The sequence below is a fragment of the Amaranthus tricolor genome, chromosome 10 (genome assembly GCF_026212465.1).
Source record: "Amaranthus tricolor cultivar Red isolate AtriRed21 chromosome 10, ASM2621246v1, whole genome shotgun sequence".
In the NCBI taxonomy this organism is placed as follows: Eukaryota; Viridiplantae; Streptophyta; class Magnoliopsida; order Caryophyllales; family Amaranthaceae; genus Amaranthus; species Amaranthus tricolor.
In genome coordinates this window covers 6499014-6516171 of record NC_080056.1, presented here as the reverse complement: position 1 = coordinate 6516171, position 17158 = coordinate 6499014, and the positions used below count along the sequence as shown (strand labels likewise).

At 34.8% G+C, this 17158-nt stretch overlaps 3 protein-coding genes across 5 annotated transcripts; 2 read left to right on the top strand and 1 right to left on the bottom strand.

Annotated features, from left to right (window-relative positions):
• Positions 1 to 2011, bottom strand: LOC130824775 (uncharacterized). Its single transcript, XM_057689794.1, has 3 exons — positions 1732 to 2011; positions 1137 to 1653; positions 1 to 38 (listed from the first exon to the last, which is right to left on the bottom strand). Exons 1-3 carry the CDS (start codon positions 1828 to 1830, stop codon positions 1 to 3), a joined length of 654 nt encoding a protein of 217 aa, XP_057545777.1. The 5' UTR covers positions 1831 to 2011.
• A 1985-nt stretch (positions 2012 to 3996) lies between these two features.
• LOC130825586 (DNA cross-link repair protein SNM1) lies at positions 3997 to 11794 on the top strand. Of its 3 annotated transcripts, none has more exons than XM_057690878.1 (11): positions 3997 to 4342; positions 4690 to 5313; positions 6580 to 6771; positions 7135 to 7473; positions 7701 to 7764; positions 9057 to 9274; positions 9374 to 9487; positions 9846 to 9951; positions 10035 to 10246; positions 10377 to 10486; positions 11119 to 11793. In XM_057690878.1, exons 1-11 carry the CDS (start codon positions 4286 to 4288, stop codon positions 11261 to 11263), a joined length of 2181 nt encoding a protein of 726 aa, XP_057546861.1. In that variant the 5' UTR covers positions 3997 to 4285; the 3' UTR covers positions 11264 to 11793. The 3 variants fall into 3 exon arrangements, with proteins under 3 accessions (XP_057546861.1, XP_057546862.1, XP_057546863.1); XM_057690879.1 differs by having other exon boundaries at positions 4003 to 4342; positions 9117 to 9274; positions 11119 to 11794; XM_057690880.1 differs by having other exon boundaries at positions 4003 to 4342; positions 10098 to 10246; positions 11119 to 11794.
• Positions 11795 to 12372: 578 nt separating this feature from the next.
• LOC130825585 (uncharacterized) lies at positions 12373 to 17129 on the top strand. The gene is made up of 5 exons (XM_057690877.1): positions 12373 to 12583; positions 14823 to 14962; positions 15045 to 15407; positions 15503 to 15565; positions 16305 to 17129. The coding sequence occupies exons 1-5, from the start codon at positions 12448 to 12450 to the stop codon at positions 16539 to 16541; spliced, it is 939 nt and encodes a 312-aa protein (XP_057546860.1). The 5' UTR covers positions 12373 to 12447; the 3' UTR covers positions 16542 to 17129.
• The last annotated feature ends 29 nt before the right edge of the window (positions 17130 to 17158 follow it).

Below are 17158 nucleotides of genomic sequence, written 5' to 3'. Positions count from 1 at the left end.
TTAGCCCCCAATATAACCATCTAAATTCTTGTATAAGACTGTGAGACGTGTGTCATATATGAGCTGAATAGTCCAAGTAATGCTATTTTAGCATGTATTATTTGTTTTATGGGCGTCTCATCAACAGTCGGTTTCTAGCTCATGTAATTATTTTTTTTGTGCTTCCTTCGTTTTGAAACATTTTTTATTAGGTTTATGGGTACTATTTATTTTTTATTATGTTTACTTTATATATTACGACTTATGTGTAAAAAAAATATAATTATGAGGAATTTTGTTTGAATCGTCTAATCAAATGCTTTTATAATATGAAGTTTAATCATTGGATTGTTATAATTGTCTAATTATTTTTAAGTTTAATTAGCATTAATTGGATTGCGTTAAAAATGAAATGTGGCAAATATAATAGAATGGAGAGGGTGTCAATTAGTGTAAGAATATATCAATGCATAGAATTTTTGGTATGGAAGTATATATATAAATATAAATTTTAAAGTAAGATTCAAATATATAGTATTGAATTATAATATTTATAACAAAATATTGAATACGTAAGTGGATAATAAGTATTGATATATTTGATACAAAAGAATAATGAAACTTAAAAAATCGATAAAGATGTTTACATCAAAAATATAAAAAAGAAATCTCATTTTATAGATTATTTTCCCATAATAATGCTAAAAAAAAAAAATTAATTCCCACTTTGTATTATGTGGGAAAGTATTTCCCACAATACCGTCCACGTGGAAATATGTTTTTTTTTTAATTATTTTCCAGACAAAACCGCCACTTGAGATGACGGTTTGCCTTAAGCACTAAACCGCCACATGAAGTAGCGGTTTGGTCAAGGCAAACCGCCATCTCATGTGGCGGTTTGGTCCCTGGTAAACCGCCACTTCATTTGGCGGTTTGCTTGTAGCCTGCAATTTTTATTTTTATTTTTTATTTCCCCTAAATAGTGAACGCAACCTGCATTAAACTAGTTCAATACCATCTATTCCATAATAATCAATTACAAACCAGCTTGATTTGAAAAAATTAATTATGAAAATAATGCGAAGATATATTACAATCATGGAAAATCATACAAGAAATTCAAATCATATAAGAATATACAAAGTTTGTTAAACTACAAATCCGACCCCTCTTGTTTTGCGCACCGGTGGATGATGATGGTGTGAACTCGTCAACCTTCGCAATGACATTAAGAGCAGGAGCTCGTTGTTGACTAGCACGCTGATATGTGATGATCCTTTGCGGAGGCGATGGATATAGAGGAGGAGTGGTGATGGAAGCTGGAGGAACGAATGGTGACATAGTACCGGATGTCGATGGCGATCTGGAAGACCGACCTCGAGTAGATGAACGCTGGCAACCTCTTGTGGACCGAGAACTGGATCCTTCAGAAGAGCTACCTTGGTGGGCTGAACTCCGTGGAGAAGGAGTGTGAAATGTGTCATCTACCTCGCCAATGACGGATGGAGTCGGTATGAGGTACTCATAACCCGCCTGACTCAATGCATCGGTCAACGACGCGTTAATGGAGCCTAGGGTCTGAGAACACAGCCGATACCCCACATCAACTGGTGATGTAGAGGCCCCTTGAATCGTGTTATTGCATTGTATGAGCACCGATCGGATGCGCTCAGCCTGTTTGTTATCATTATATTGTTAAAAGAGTCACTTAAAACTATTACTATATGTTATGAGTGTTGAAAAAAGACATACCAGCAACGTAGATGTCGGATGGTAATGTGATCCTGGCTGCGCAAATGTGGTGTTCGTTAGGCGTAATATGGAGATATGCCTGTACCAACTCATGTACATAGCAGAGCTATGACCTGTGAAGTTATCTCCTCGAACCAATCTAGATGCTCGGTCATTCCACGCATCTACATGCGATCTATGTCGTACGAGGTAGTTCCATGCTAGTCATGACTTCCCTCGCATTACCCAAATTTGCAACCAATTCAACATAAACCTCCATTGCCGTTTCAGGGGCTTGTGATGCCGCATAAGCAAGAGCACTTATGCTTTCATCATTCCTAATCGGGACTAACACATTTTTCCCAGTCACCGGGTATTTCATCTCCATTTTTAACATAAAAGAGTTGCGATCACAACCAATTACATCACAGATTTTGCTATGAAACACCTCAAAATTAGTATCCTGACGATGGATAAACATCACTATATTTAATCCTCCATTATATACAACATCAGATCCAGTATAACTTACTTCCCCACCCCAATACACTATAACGGGATAATGATCCATATTCTGCTAACACAAACATGTTTTTCATGTGATTTCACATACACTTTATTGTTGATTATGAGTAAGGGAAGTGTAAATGTGAATACAAGAATTTCTCATATTAAGGTATTAGAACACTTATTAGAACTTTAAATTCAAATATGAAGCTAAAAATACCATGAATGTATACTAAAACCACTAAACTAACCCAACAAAGTAATAAACTTTCATTGAAGCATTTCATCAAACATTTTATATGCATACAAATCAAATCATAAAATTCAACTACAAATGTGTAAAATGTAAGCTTAAATCATGAAATCAAGAGAATGTAACAAACAATCAATGTATTTATAACTTCAAATGACAACAATAATGAACAAAATATTCAATTTGCAAATTGAAATAAATTAGGGTTTATATTAATACCTTAAATGATTATCAAAATGAACAAGTAAAGAAGGAGAAAATGAGAATGTAGTTGATTAATTTAGTTGAATGAGAGGAATTGTGAATATGAAGTAAATGAGGATTGAAGAATTTTTTTTTAAAACAAGAACCGGCAGCTTGAGAAGGAGGCAAATGAAATGAAGTGAAGAAATTAAAACAGAAGCAGACATTTTGTACAGCCATTAAACCGCCACTTCAAGTGGCGGTTTGCTTCAAATAAATTTTTTTTTCTTAAAAAAAAAACTGAAATTCATCTAAACCGCCATTTCATCTAGCGGTTTGGTCCAGATTCCTAAACAAAACCGCCATTTCATGTGGCGGTTTTATTAAAAAAAAAAATAAATTATAAACTCATCCTATGTGGACGGTATTGTGAGAAATACTCTCTCATAATACCTAAGGTGGAAATTACTTTTTTTTGGGGCAATAATTATAGGAAAAAAGTCCATTTTATAGGTTTTGAAAAATCTTTTTGCATACAACTTTCTCATTCTTGTCATATTTGAGTATTTTCCAACTATTCATGCTAGTTATTTTAGAAGTTGAGAGATATAATTGTCTATGCCTAAAAACATACTTAGTAGAAACAACTTAACCTGGGATAATAATTGACCTTTATTCTAATAATTATCATTGCAAAATACAAAGACACAGGAAAACTTCGTCTTTGAATAACGACTGAGTAATTTTTAAAAAGAATACCTTATAACCAATGTTAGATCTGTATATAAAGCAGTTGTTGTAACTCAATCGCCAAGATGATCATAAACATGCAGATAAACTCTTTCAGATAAACTCTTATATTTTTATCAAGTTATTATCTCATTTTTGGCTTAGATAACTATTATAACTATTCAACAATATAGTTCCTCCCGGGTTCACCTATTAATAATAATAATAAAACTATTATCCCTAAAAGTTCAATTAGATTGACTTTCTTTATTAATTACTTACTTTTGTACAGTAATTCCGTAATAATTTTAACGTTAGAATATTAATTCATTGAATGAACACAACTCAACTAATCTAAAAACCTAGATCTTTCATGCTTGTATTCAACTATTCATTATCTTAAATTATATTAATCCAACCATTACGAAGTACATTTTCTCCAATAACTTTCATCTAATACCATAAACTAAATAGATTATTTAGTAGTTATCAATTAATCATCAAAATAGAAATAATAAATCCAAAAATAATACTAAACATGAATGAAATAATTGAATACATTTAAATAAACAAGAGAATATAAAACAATAATAGAGAATAAAATAAAATTATGAGCTAAACCAAGAAACAAGAACAGAAAAACAAACGAAATCAAAATCGGATTAGAAACGATCTTATATCAATTGCAAATATAATGCAAGCGTTTCGACGTTTAACATTTGACATTTATTGTCTGAAGTCTGAAGATGTTATTTCCCACCAAAAACTCACCCCCAAAATTTAAACCAAACGAAAAACCCTAAATCTTCCATTCATGTCTATTACCAATTTCTCTCAAATTCAAATCTCAGTCCACCATTGTTGCAGAACCGAATTCTCTTTCTATTGTCTCTGAATTCAGTAATGATTGGTAAGAAGCGCCCTGGTGTTCCATTGAGTTCCATCACCGACGATATCAATGTCAGTCTACTTCACTTTTTTTGTTTCTTTTATCGTTTCTGTTTGTCCTCTTTTCATGCTCAAAATTCCGCATTTTTTTGGTAAATTTCAATGGAATTTTGAACTTTAAGGGTTTAACATTCTTACAGATGATTCAATGTTGTAGGGGATATTTCGCTGTTTTGAATAGTTAATTTTAATTTATTGGAAAATTCAGTCGTTTATTAGCTTTCAGGGTTTTCTTTCGATGTGATTAAAAGTCTTAGGAGCTTCTTATTTTTGAAATCTAAAACTGTTATTGCCTTTTGGCTTGTTCCTTTTGTTAAGTTTTGGTCTTAAAGTTATTGGATGTTGATGATTCATTGAAGGTTAAGTCATCAGTTTCAAATACGTCCAAGAATCACAAGCCGAATTCGTTTTTTGGAAAAGAAAACTTTCTTCTATCGTCAACAACTTACAAAGACATAGGAGATAATAATGAAGCATTTTACCGAACAAATGGAGGCTGTTGTCCTTCTTTCGACATTTATAGTGACCCTATGCGGATATATGGAGGCTCTAGTTCAAGTTCTCAATGGGAGGATTCGAGCTTGGGCAGTAGCCTTGATGAGTTGGATTCTGTGATACTTGAAAACTCTGCTTATAGATCCCCTTGTCTACTTATGAGTGTTGATCATTGCAACGTTGAGAGTGTTTCTGGAAAATTTGATTCAATCGAGTCTACATTGTTTTCATCGTCATCGTCATCATCATTGTTTTTGAGCAAGGGCGAAGATCTTGGTGGCGATGACAATAAAGATGAGGAAGAGTTTGAAGCTAACACACAATTCGGCGTGTTGATGAAGTTGTGCTCTGAAGAAGATGGTTTCCTCCCTCACGACCCTGACTCTGTGTTGGTTTGTCCCTTGTGTGAGATTGACATTTCACAATGGGATGAAGAATCCAGGCAATGTCACGCCAATGCTTGCCTTGACAATTTTGTCATCCCAAAGGTTAGGAATCTTCTACTCTTTCCTTTTTAGCACTTTGTGCTCATACAACTTTAATTGTCAACATAAAAGTCCAATCTATGGTTCTGACCATTAATTGAGGTTCATGATTTTTGAAGAACATCTCTTTGTAAGGTTGAAGAGTTTTTTAGTAGTATTAATACAGTAATTACATGGACAGTCTATCCCCCCATTATTTATAACCCTTTTCCTTGTCCACTTGTTTACATAATGGCATCTCCCTTTACATGAGTGTACATCCTTTTTGTACTATAGTTTAGCCTATTTGTTTATTGCAATAAGAGTAAAAAATAAAAGGAAAATTATGAGATGAATCTTTTTTTTTATTACAGGCTAGGCTGAGGGAAGGGAGGGCTAGATGAAAATCGAACCCAAGACCTTACCTGGGATAATTGATATTGCTCCGTTTTAGATGAGATCACATTATGAGATGGAGTTTTATTTGGGTGTGTGTTGCCTTTCTAGCATTGTAATTTGTAATAGACTTTTACTTGGAACTGCTATGTTCTTTAATTTGATTTTGTATGGTGGGCTTGCAACTACGCTAAAGATCGTATAGTCAACTCTTGGTCCACAAAAATAGAATGCTACAGTCAACTCATAATTTGAAGATACACAAGAGGCTCAAAATTAATATATAGAATCCCTGTAAGAACATATATTGTCATTAAAAAGAGGGAGAAAGAACAAAATATGGGTTGTAAATTTCTTTGCCTTTTCAACTGTTTATTCTCTCAGTTCCCAAGTGATTTATAAGGAAGACTAAGAATTTTCTTTTGCAGTTGGTAAAATTTTCTCTTCCATAGTGACACACTCATGTACCTCCTCTCTATCTCTACTCATTCTCTTCCCCTGCTCCCCTCTACTCATTCTCTCAGTTCCCCTGTCAAACAATGTATTTAAACAGAAAAGGTACCGTTGTATTAGTGGTTAAGTGTTTGAGATTGATGACCCGATAACTATGCGTCTCAGTATCTCACTCTGCATTCTGTAAGTGTTTTATTGCTAATATACAGGTAATAGGCCTGACACCACATTTTGCTAATGTATTGATGTTTGTGTAATGTCCGGGTCTATAGTGTTGCCCAAATAGAGGGAGAACAATGGGTGTCTTGTGCCTGTGTTAGTAGACTGCACACTTTAACTCTCCATGTGTAATTTTCTTACACTTCACAATGCTCTACTAAATTTGATGTGACCTTCATGATCAGACTATTTGTCCAGTTGATTATAGTAGATATTTTGCAGGAGCATTCTCCAGGTTGTGCAAAGAAAGAAACCTTATGTTCTTCTGACAAGCCTTCTGTTGATCCTTCGGATCCAGCTGCTCCTGAAGCTCCAGTAATTAAATGGCTTCGTAGTTTGGGGCTTGCCAAATATGAAACATCTTTCATGGAACAAGAGATTGACTGGGAGTCACTGCAGTGGTTGACTGAGGAGGTATGCTTTGTGGTGATACTTCACTGTCATACCACTATGATAAAAAAAAAATCGATGGAGATTTACCAGTTTTGCTTGAATGATCCTCTTACAAAACTAGTTTTTTAAACCACTGCACTTGTGACTAGAATATCTGGTATGCGTGTTATGTTTTAAGGACTAGTTAGACACTGGTTTTCCTGTAAGTGTATTGCGGAAAACTATATCGTGGAACTATCTTTTGCTAATGACGTTGGTCTTTGCAATTTGGGGAAGTTTAAGTTTGTTTGTCTATGGGTGGAGAAATGCTTACTGGCTACTACACATTATTACTTTTATGTAATTCAGTTTTAAATTGACAAGATAAATGATTGTTTGTTGCAGGATCTTATCGCTATAGGCATTAATGCACTTGGACCGAGGAAGAAGATTTTGCAGTCTCTTAAACAACTCAGGAACGAACATGACATTTCTGAAGAACAGGGAAATAGCGACTCTGGAAACACAGTAAATGTGACTAAGAAACCAGCCACAAACAAGTTGATTACACAATATTTTTCAAGCCCCACTAGCCAGAACAAGAATGTGGCAAGTTCAAGACAGAAGGCAGAGACAGCTAAACCGAAACCTCACCAGAGGCAAATTCCAGCCAAAAGTATTCCTAATGGAAAAAACAAAGATATTCCTCCATGGTGTTCAATTGCAGGAACGCCATTCCGGGTGGTAATTTTCGAACTTCATCTGTTTGCTCTACCAAACTTTTATATTCAATTAATTCATGACCATTTTTACCTTTTTGAAATCTCACTATTTTGGACAGATTTTTGCAATCTTGTTCACTTTTGTTAAGGATTCTATTTAATCTTTATCAAAACATATTGCGTTTTATGAGTTATATTTTCAAAAATCTTTCATCTGTCGTGCCTTTGACAGTTTTTTCTTCTCTGCAGGATGCATTCCGGTACCTTCGAAGGGATTGTTCGCATTGGTTTCTTACCCATTTCCACTTAGACCGTAAGTTATCTGGCATAGCTTTTCAAAAATTCTTGGAAGAATAAGACCATTTGGTGATTATCTATTCAAGGTCCGACTTTTAATTTAAACTACAAAGGTTCGAACATTGCATGCCATTTTCCTCTAAAGGAACAAGTGAACAACTGGTTTCTTTGATTGGTTGTTGGAATAGAAAAAGTTTTTGGAATAAAAAAATCAAACGCAAACTATCTCGTCCCTTCACTGTGCACCTCTTACCCACCACGACCACCATCACTTAGCCATCATACTGCCGTCACCCCCCTACAACCCTCTCCTTCTCCTTCTGTTTCTCTGCGTAACCGCCATTGCTTTCCCTTACCTTCCCCTGGAAAATTAACGTGAACACAAACTCAAACTTTTCTTTTCCCCTCAAATTCGTTTAGTGGATAAAACTCTAACCCCAATTGACTTAATTTCACCCCATATTAGATAGAATTTGATCAAAATTTGCCCCAAATTTGATTGAATTTTACCCCAAATTGATTGAGTGGGAAGGGAAGGGGTGAGGGTGGTGTCGGGAAAGGGGAGGGAACGGGATGGCGCAGGGAAATGGAAGGGTTTTGGCGGGTGGTGGCAGTACAGTGGGTGGGTGGGAGTTGTACAATAAAGGGAGGGGGGGTTAGATTTACTTTTATTTTATTTTTTAAAAATTAATTTTCTCATTTTTAAAAATATTTTTTATTTTTCCTTAAAAAAATATTTTTCTGCTTTTGAAAAGTATTTTTGTTTATAAATTAATTTTCTGTTTTTATTTTTTATAATTAATTTTCTGTTTTTTCAAAATTAGTTATTTGTTTTTTTTTCTCTTTTTAAATATTTTGAACATACGAATGAAAAAATGACAGGTGTCATTTTGTTAAAATGAAGCAATTTAGAGGTCATTTAAACCCTTAAATGAAAATGACATGCAAAAGTTCAGACCTTTATAGGGTAAATGATTGGTGGGACTTTTATTTGGTAATCAGCTGAAGGTCGGACTTTTAGAATTAAAATTTCCAAATTATATAGCTGCAAGTTGGACAAGTGTTAGATAATTTCCTGTGGGATAATGGATATGATTTTGCATTTCGCTCTAGTTTTGTTAAATTAGCCCAAAGTTGTTCCCCATGACCTTGACAATATGGTTGTTTGTTACCGCCGTTTTGTGGGCTAGTGAATTAGGCCAACACTGCATGGAACAAGGGAATTATTTAGTGCATTTGGCCAATTGATATCTAAACTTAATGAGCATTTGTACTTTGTTTCCTAATAGTTATGCTTTTATTGTCCAGATTACCAAGGATTGACAAAATCCTTCTCTCATGGAAAAATTTATTGTTCCATGATAACAGCAAAGCTTGTACATGCAAAAATTGGAATCCCATGGGACAAATTGCAGGTCATGCCCCTTAACAAGAAGATAGATGTTGCTGGAATTGATGTCACATGCTATGATGCAAATCACTGCCCAGGCTCCGTTATTATACTCTTTGAGCCCCCAAATGGTAAGGTATAGTCCATATCCCACATCATGTATTTTGCATTTATCATTTCTCTACTGGTTTTTGTTTGTGGACTTAGATTTTCTTCATGCGTACCCACTACCCAGGTGGTTCTGCACACGGGAGATTTCAGGTTCAATGAGGATATGGCGAGTACTGTTTCTAAGTTGGGATGCAATATAAATACACTAATCCTTGATACGACATACTGCAATCCCCAGGTACATAATGCATACAACATTTCATTACCCTGAGTTTTCCTGACCTTGACTAGTCAAATGAGTCACTTGTTCTGGGACAGAGGGATTGGATCAAGTGATCAAACCATTGTTTCCATAGCTTAAATTTACATTATGCGATTTTATCTTTCTATTTTAACTTGATATGTCTGGTTCTCTCTACATTGTAGTCTCATCTCCTTATTCTTGGGCTCCGATCCCCAATTGTGTTAGTGTCCTTGATTAATTAAAAGCATTGGTCTAGAACTACATTTGAAAAATAGTTATTTTTACCCTATTGCACTTGAGATTGATGTTGTTGACTTTGTTCTTACAAACTAACTTTGCAATTTTTTGGCAGTACAACTTTCCAAAGCAGGAAGCAGTTGTGCAGTTTGTCATCGAGGCCATTCAAGCAGAATCTTTCAACTCCAAAGCTCTGTTTTTGATTGGCAGTTATACAATTGGTATGCCTCTTTTCTTAGTGAATTTCCTCCCATGTTCTATTCGTTCATCTCATCATTGATCCCAGTTTATTTTTCATTAATAGGAAAGGAGAGAATTTTCTTGGAAGTAGCTCGTGTTCTGAATAAAAAGATCTATGTTCCTGCAGCAAAACTTCGTCTTTTGGAGTGTTTGGAGCTGCCTACTGAAGATATGCAGCGGTTTACTCTCAATGAACATGAGAGTAACATACATGTTGTTCCTATGTGGACAATTGCAAGCTTCAAAAGGTTGAAACAGCTGTCATGTCAATATGCAGTAAGTGATAAAAAACTTCCTACCTTACCAAAAACCTTTTTCCTTTCCATTTTGATGTGATCTTAACGAGGCATGGATCTGACAAGGTGAATTTCATTCTTGGGTGATTCTTTTGGTTTATGTTTTTCAGGAACGATTCAGTTTAATAGTTGCTTTTTCTCCCACTGGTTGGACATTTGGTAAAGGAAAGAAAACTGCAGGGCGTGCAGGTAGAAGGTGGCAGCAGGGTACCATTATAAGGTTGCTATATGTTTTTACGTCCTCTGATTTTTTTCCAATAGCACTTACCATCTTGTTGAATTGAAGTATCCATCTAGTTAGTGATCCCGCTACATGGATAGTGTTAGCGGTAACTAAGACTAGCTCCTCTAATATAGGTACTAGCAATGTGTCTGATGACATATAGACTGGACTTAATGAAACTATATTGCTGTTCTATTACTGAAGCCGGATTCTGACATGGAAGATAGTTATAAGGCCACTGAAATCAGTTCCTTCGATTCTTTGTCCTGTCAAGTGGTAGAAACATGCATTTTAGAACAGTTTATCTTTTGGGTAAAAGTCAAGATCTTAGTTCTAAAAGGCGCAAGGCGCATTGAGACGTGTTGAAGCCAAGGCACTAGGTGAAAGAGGATACTTTTTGCTCTGAATCTTATAAAAAGTTTTCAGCATATTTTTTATACTTGAAACGTGATATTTATAAACGCATTTGTCGTATTATAGTGCAAAATGCCAACGGATGGTACTGTGTTTTTGGTTTTCAATTGTTGAGAGGGCGGGGAAATGGAAACGATCTTGTAAATGTACTAGTTTATCTGATAAATTTGTTGTACCACATCTAATACTGTTGGATTTTATGTTGCATCATGTAGATATGAAGTACCATACAGTGAGCATTGCAGCTTTGAAGAATTAAGGGAGTTTGTGAAGCTTATATCACCGAATAAAATCGTACCTAGTGTCAACAATGAGAATGAAGCCTCTGGTGATGCCATGATCGAGCTCTTACTATCGTAATTGATGGGTTTCAGACAAATCCTCGTATATGCAAATTAAGCGAAACACCAAAGGAGAAGTGAGGTTTAAGTGTGTGTATTGGGCATGTTATTAGTATCTTTTGGCAGAATCAGTGAAAGATGATTCGCTAGTTAGTTCGGCTTTTGAGTTCGTAATTTGCTCAAAGTGGCTCAAAAATAGCCTAAAACTGACCACTATTTACTTTGTTCGATTTGCGATTCGTGGATCATATGACACTGGGCAAAATCAATGTACTCATCCAATCTCATGACGACTTTTGCTGATTCTGGAGGTTATGAGCTGTTGAAGTTCAAAGAAGTTCGAAAATACTCTTATTTCAGTATGTTTATGTTGCTTGATGATAATAATTATCTCTATTTTCTCAGGAAAGGTACTGAATTCGATTATTGTATTGCTTGTGATTTTGAATATATAATTAAATTCATCCTTCATGGTTTTGTAATGACAGAGGTTGCGTAGAGTTTAACCTTGTGAATGTTATTTCTTTAGCAATTATTCCCGCTATTCCTTTCATTTCGTACCCTTTGTTTTTTGGTGAAAATTAGCGGAAAAATAAATTGAGTTGGAAAATAAAATAAAAAATAAATAGATAATAAAAATGAGTTGTTAAAATAATAGTAAATATGCTATTCATTCATTGTATTTCAAAATGAAGCTTCTCAATACCCATTCTAGTGCCAATAAAAATACAATTCCTACAATATATCAATGACATTGTTAGCATTTGAATATGCAACATTTATCAACATATCTTCTGCAAATTCTTAAATAAAAAGATTACACGGTGAGAGTGAGATTATTTCTATTAAACCAATTTTTATAAAATACATTTGAACACTAAATACAATTGACTCATCCAAAGCAATATTTTTTTCCTTTTTGAGAATCTCAGCAACAATATCACTTTTTCGGTTAAAGTTCTTTATTTGAAAGTCATCTATAATTAAAAAAAACTTTGATTTTCAGAAAAAAATAATTTAATGGATTTTTTTTTCCAAATTGTAAAATTACACCAAATAAAAAATATGAACGTGACAATCCAAAAAAATATAAATTGATTCAAACTGAAAGGAGTAAAAGAGTAATTACAATTAATTCATCTTGTTGTTACAACTTGGTATGAATCCAACAGGCAGAGCATAGCACTGCATTGGGGGCGGGGAATGAGCTCAACAGTGACAACGCCGCTTCCTCTAAATGTCGTGTGTTCAGGTGGGCAACCTCCATTGAATCCAGCTTCAACAATTCCATTGTTTAAATGGCGTCTTCTTATTGCTTATGATGGTACCAATTATGCTGGTTAGTTTTTATTACCACTCCTTATTCATTTCTATCTTTCATTTGTGTATATATTTGTATCCAAAATTACTGAATTTTAATTTCATGTATGCTTTTACTCTGCCATTATCATAGTTTGAGCTATGAACTGGTGTGAACATTGTGAATACGAGAGGACATTAATGGAGAGCAGAACAAAATTTTGGGACCAAAACAAGTATTTAAAAGTAAACGAGTTTTTTAATCGAATTATGTATGTGTATGTGATTCTATGGAAACTGTTGGAGAGAAGAATTTCTTCAATTATATTGGATAGTAAAATTGGAATTATTCAAGAATCGGGTTTAGCCTTTCCCCCCCCAAATTTTAAGGGTTCCAGCTTCAGCCCTGACTCAAATTATGGAGTAGGAGTATATGTGTATGTGATTGCTATGGAAAGTGTTAGAAACAAGAACTTCTTTAATCATGTTGGAATAATCCAAGCAGTGGGCTTAGACCTTTTCATTTCAAATTTTGAAAATGATTATGAGTTTCAATCAATAATTAACAGAATCTTATCTGTGTTATTTGCTGATTGAAATGGCCAAGTATATATGATAATTACACATATAATAGGTGGCAATCGCAACCGGGATCCCATCTGTTTGTCATTAGATTAGATTAGACCATAACAATCTTCAATTAACTTAAGGTTGAATTCTTATCATAGTAAAGCTTTGATACAAGGCATGTTAGAGAATGTTGTTCTTGGTGACATGGGTCAATGTTAGTGCATTCTCGATGTAATTAATTAGGGGTATTTGGTATTTGAAATGAAAATGGAATGAAAAAGAAATGGATTAGGAGGGGTAAGAGTAATGTTAAGTATTATTGTTATGAAGTGTTAATAGATTAGGGGTATTCGTTGTCCTCAACAATTGGATTTTGTTACCTAAACCCAATTAAACAAAATCAAATGGATACGCTTAGTTTTGTTTCCGTTTCCTCGCGTTCTTAAAGGTCACTTGGTGAGCTTCAAGTATATTAAGTTTCTTATAGCTTCATCCTTTTGGAAACTGAGTTAAACCATCATATCAAATCACAAAATCAATCGGGTTGTGGATATGAGGCTGCAGAAAAGAAGTTTCTACCCCACTATCCATGAGTGATTTGCATTAGTATGATATCATCCACTTTGGGCCTAGCTCAAACGGATTTGTTTTTGGGCATATTACTAAAAGACCTCATACTAACTTGGAGTTGGATGACTTATATTTAACAGTTTCAAATACTAGAAAGGATCCGAAACTCAGGACTTATTGTGCATTGTTTTTCTGGAATGCCTACTTTCCATACTTCAAACTCTGCTATAGAGAATCATACTGTGATTTTAAATTCTCCTTTCTTTTCTTTACTATAGTCATTAGCTTTACAGTTAATGTATCTTCTGCAAGATGAGCCAACTCGGGGTGTAAATTCAGTGTTTGGCCTGGATTATAAACAAGTCCAAATCAAACCAAATTAAATTTGGTTTTCATTTTTCAGGTCCAAATTCAAATCATATTTTTTATAATCCAAATTGAACTCAGCTAGTCTCTTGAGAGATCGTCTCTTTGAGAGACGTATCTCAAGCCCAACCCATTAAAGATTAATGCCTACTTATCGTATTCCTAATGCCTACTTACATTATCCTTAGTGCTTACTTACCATATCCTTAATGCCTACTTTCAATATCTTAATTGTCTACTTACATCATTCTTAATGCCTACTTTCAATATTTTAAAAACTATATAATGGGCCGGCCCATTAGAGATGATCTCTCAAAAAGATCGTGTCTCACAAGAATTTGTGAATTGAACCGAACCAAATTATATGAAAGCAATCCAAATTGAACTGATTTAACCGAATTAACTGAATATACCCAAAATTTTAAATTGGTGAACCGATTTAACCATTTATCTAATTTGACCAAATTTTCTAATTCTAAGTCCCTTCCATTAGAAAGATCTGAGTTGTAAGTTATATTGCTTGAAGTCTCATTGGATTCCTCATTTCCACTACTAGCTTAACCTTCCATGGTGAGTATCAGTCTACTTGAGATCTTTTTCCCTTTTGAGCTTTATGTAGCTCATGTCAAACTTATCTATTAGAAAAAAGAGCATATTGCACATCTAATTTCATCGTTCTGAAATCCTGTGTTGAAAGGATATTATATTTTAACTTTAACCATGTAATTTCTGTGTGCAAAAATTGACAACATCTATATATTGTGCTGTATCAGGATGGCAATATCAAGCTTCACCACCAACAGTACAGTGCGCCATAGAAAAAGCATTAACTGTGGCCACAAAGTTGGACCGAAAGGATCTCAATTTAGTTGGTGCCGGAAGGACTGATACAGGAGTTCACGCATGGGGCCAGGTCTGAATTCTAGTTCCTCACTCTTAAGAATCTTGAAAAGATGGACAACATTGATTGGACACTTATGTAAATAACGTTTCAGGTTGCACATTTTGTCACGCCTTACAATTATGATGCTTTGGATGGCGTTCATGCAGCATTAAATGGTCTTCTCCCGCCTGACATTCGTGTGATGGAAATGAGCCCTGCATTACCGCACTTCCATGCTCGTTTTTCTGCAGAAGGAAAAATTTATCGTTACAGCATTTACAATAGCCCTGTCATGGATCCATTTCAGCGTTCTTATGCATATCATAGTGTGTATAAGCTGAATGCAGCTGTTATGGCAGATGCTGCCATGTATTTCACTGGAAAGCATGACTTCTCATCCTTCGCTAATGCGATTCGCAATGATGGAGTACGGAATCCTATCAAGACCATATCTCGATTTGAAGTTACTGAGAGGGTAATTGTTAAAGGCTTCAACAAATGTCTTGCTTGATATAATTATCATTCTTGTGTTTCTTGAGTGAAATATATGACAATTTTTATACTTTATAGGGACCTCTTCTGACCCTAGAAGTTGAAGGCTCAGGTTTTTTGTATCGACAAGTTCGAAACATGGTATAATATACTCTCTTCTGTCCAATTTCTGTTTTTATTTGACGAATATATATTCTTCTTTAAGTGGTCAAAGTGTGCTGATGCTGTGTTTGGTGTGGGAAGACATGGAAACTGGAATAACTCTTGGAAGGAAAAAAAAAACATCTTTTCACTATCGTATGTTTTACAAAGGAAAAATCATTTTACTCTTGGATGGATTGTCCCTTTTTCCTTATGGTCCCTTACTTTCTTCTTTATTTATCTTATATTCTTCTATCCCTTGAGATTGTTCCTCAGAGGTTTGCAAACAAATCAAGGAAACGGGAGAAAATGGGTACTTTAGTAGGGTATGTAGGTGAGGTCGTGTTCTTTAATGGAGCAAATATAAGTTTTAATGTAGGAGAGAGAAATAGATTGTGAAATAGAAGTAGAATTTAGTGGGGTATTGAAGGTGGGTTCATGGAGCAAACCATTTGAGACAGACTAAAATAGTATATGGAGAAAAATCAGAGACACATAGTAGTATCTTGCAACGACCCAACAAAGCAAACAAAGTTTGAAAACTGATTTTCTGAACTTGTTCTTTTAAAAAGAAATTTTAGCTGTAATGACTTTTTCCTCCAAAATAGACACAGCCTTAGTTCATGTATAATCCAAAGATGTGAGTGATTTAAAATGCAAAAGCAGATGCTTCATTCTTTCACATGTTGATGTTATGAAGGTGGTCGAGAGTTGAGACTAATTAGTTTCTATGATTAAGGTGGCATTGTTGATTCAAATCGGAAGGGAAGCGATTCCGCCTGATATAGTTCCTCAGATATTGGAAGCAAGAGACCGTAAGGAGTTGGCTAAGTATGCGCTGTCTATGCCTCCTCACGGATTAAGTCTAGTAGAAGTGAAGTATAATAAAGAACATCTGAAGCTTCCTGCAGATTGTCCTCCAGTCAGTTTGGGTAGGCGTCATACAATTAGCAAATGTAAACTTCCCTACTATTGAGTACTTATTATTGAACTCATTCATTCTTAGTTTAATCTTGATATTAAAGCAAGGAATAACATGTTATTTGTAACTGCCTCGTTGTTACTGCTCCATGGAGTTGCGATAGATGTTTAGGGGTCGTTTGGCGTGGAAATTGCACATGTGATGGAATGAGAGTAGTTAAAAAAGAGAAACGGTAAGGATTATCATTATTGTTATTCTTGAATGGTATGAAATTGATAAGGATGATGGAATTGTTCGTGTTTTGTAAAAACTTTGTTCTTTCGAAAGATGTTCAACAGAATTGTACAAATCTGTGTTTTTGGAATTTCGTGGAGCAAAATCTAGCGGAGAACTCGACCAAACCCTCAGTCGAGTGGTAGCACTAAACCCAATTGAAGTACTTTACTCGGTCGAATGCAAGGCCGGTTTTTGCTCTCTGAAGTCTGAACTTAGTTTTTCTGTGCTCCAAGTACTTGCGAATATAATTTTTCCTCTTTGCTTGAACATGTTGACAGATCAAGTCTCCTTGCAATAATAAAAAGAATGTATTCCAAGTTTATAAACCCTTAAAATTGGACATTGATCTTAATCTCCGGCTAAATCATTAGTTGTTTCTTTGCTACTAAGGTTGC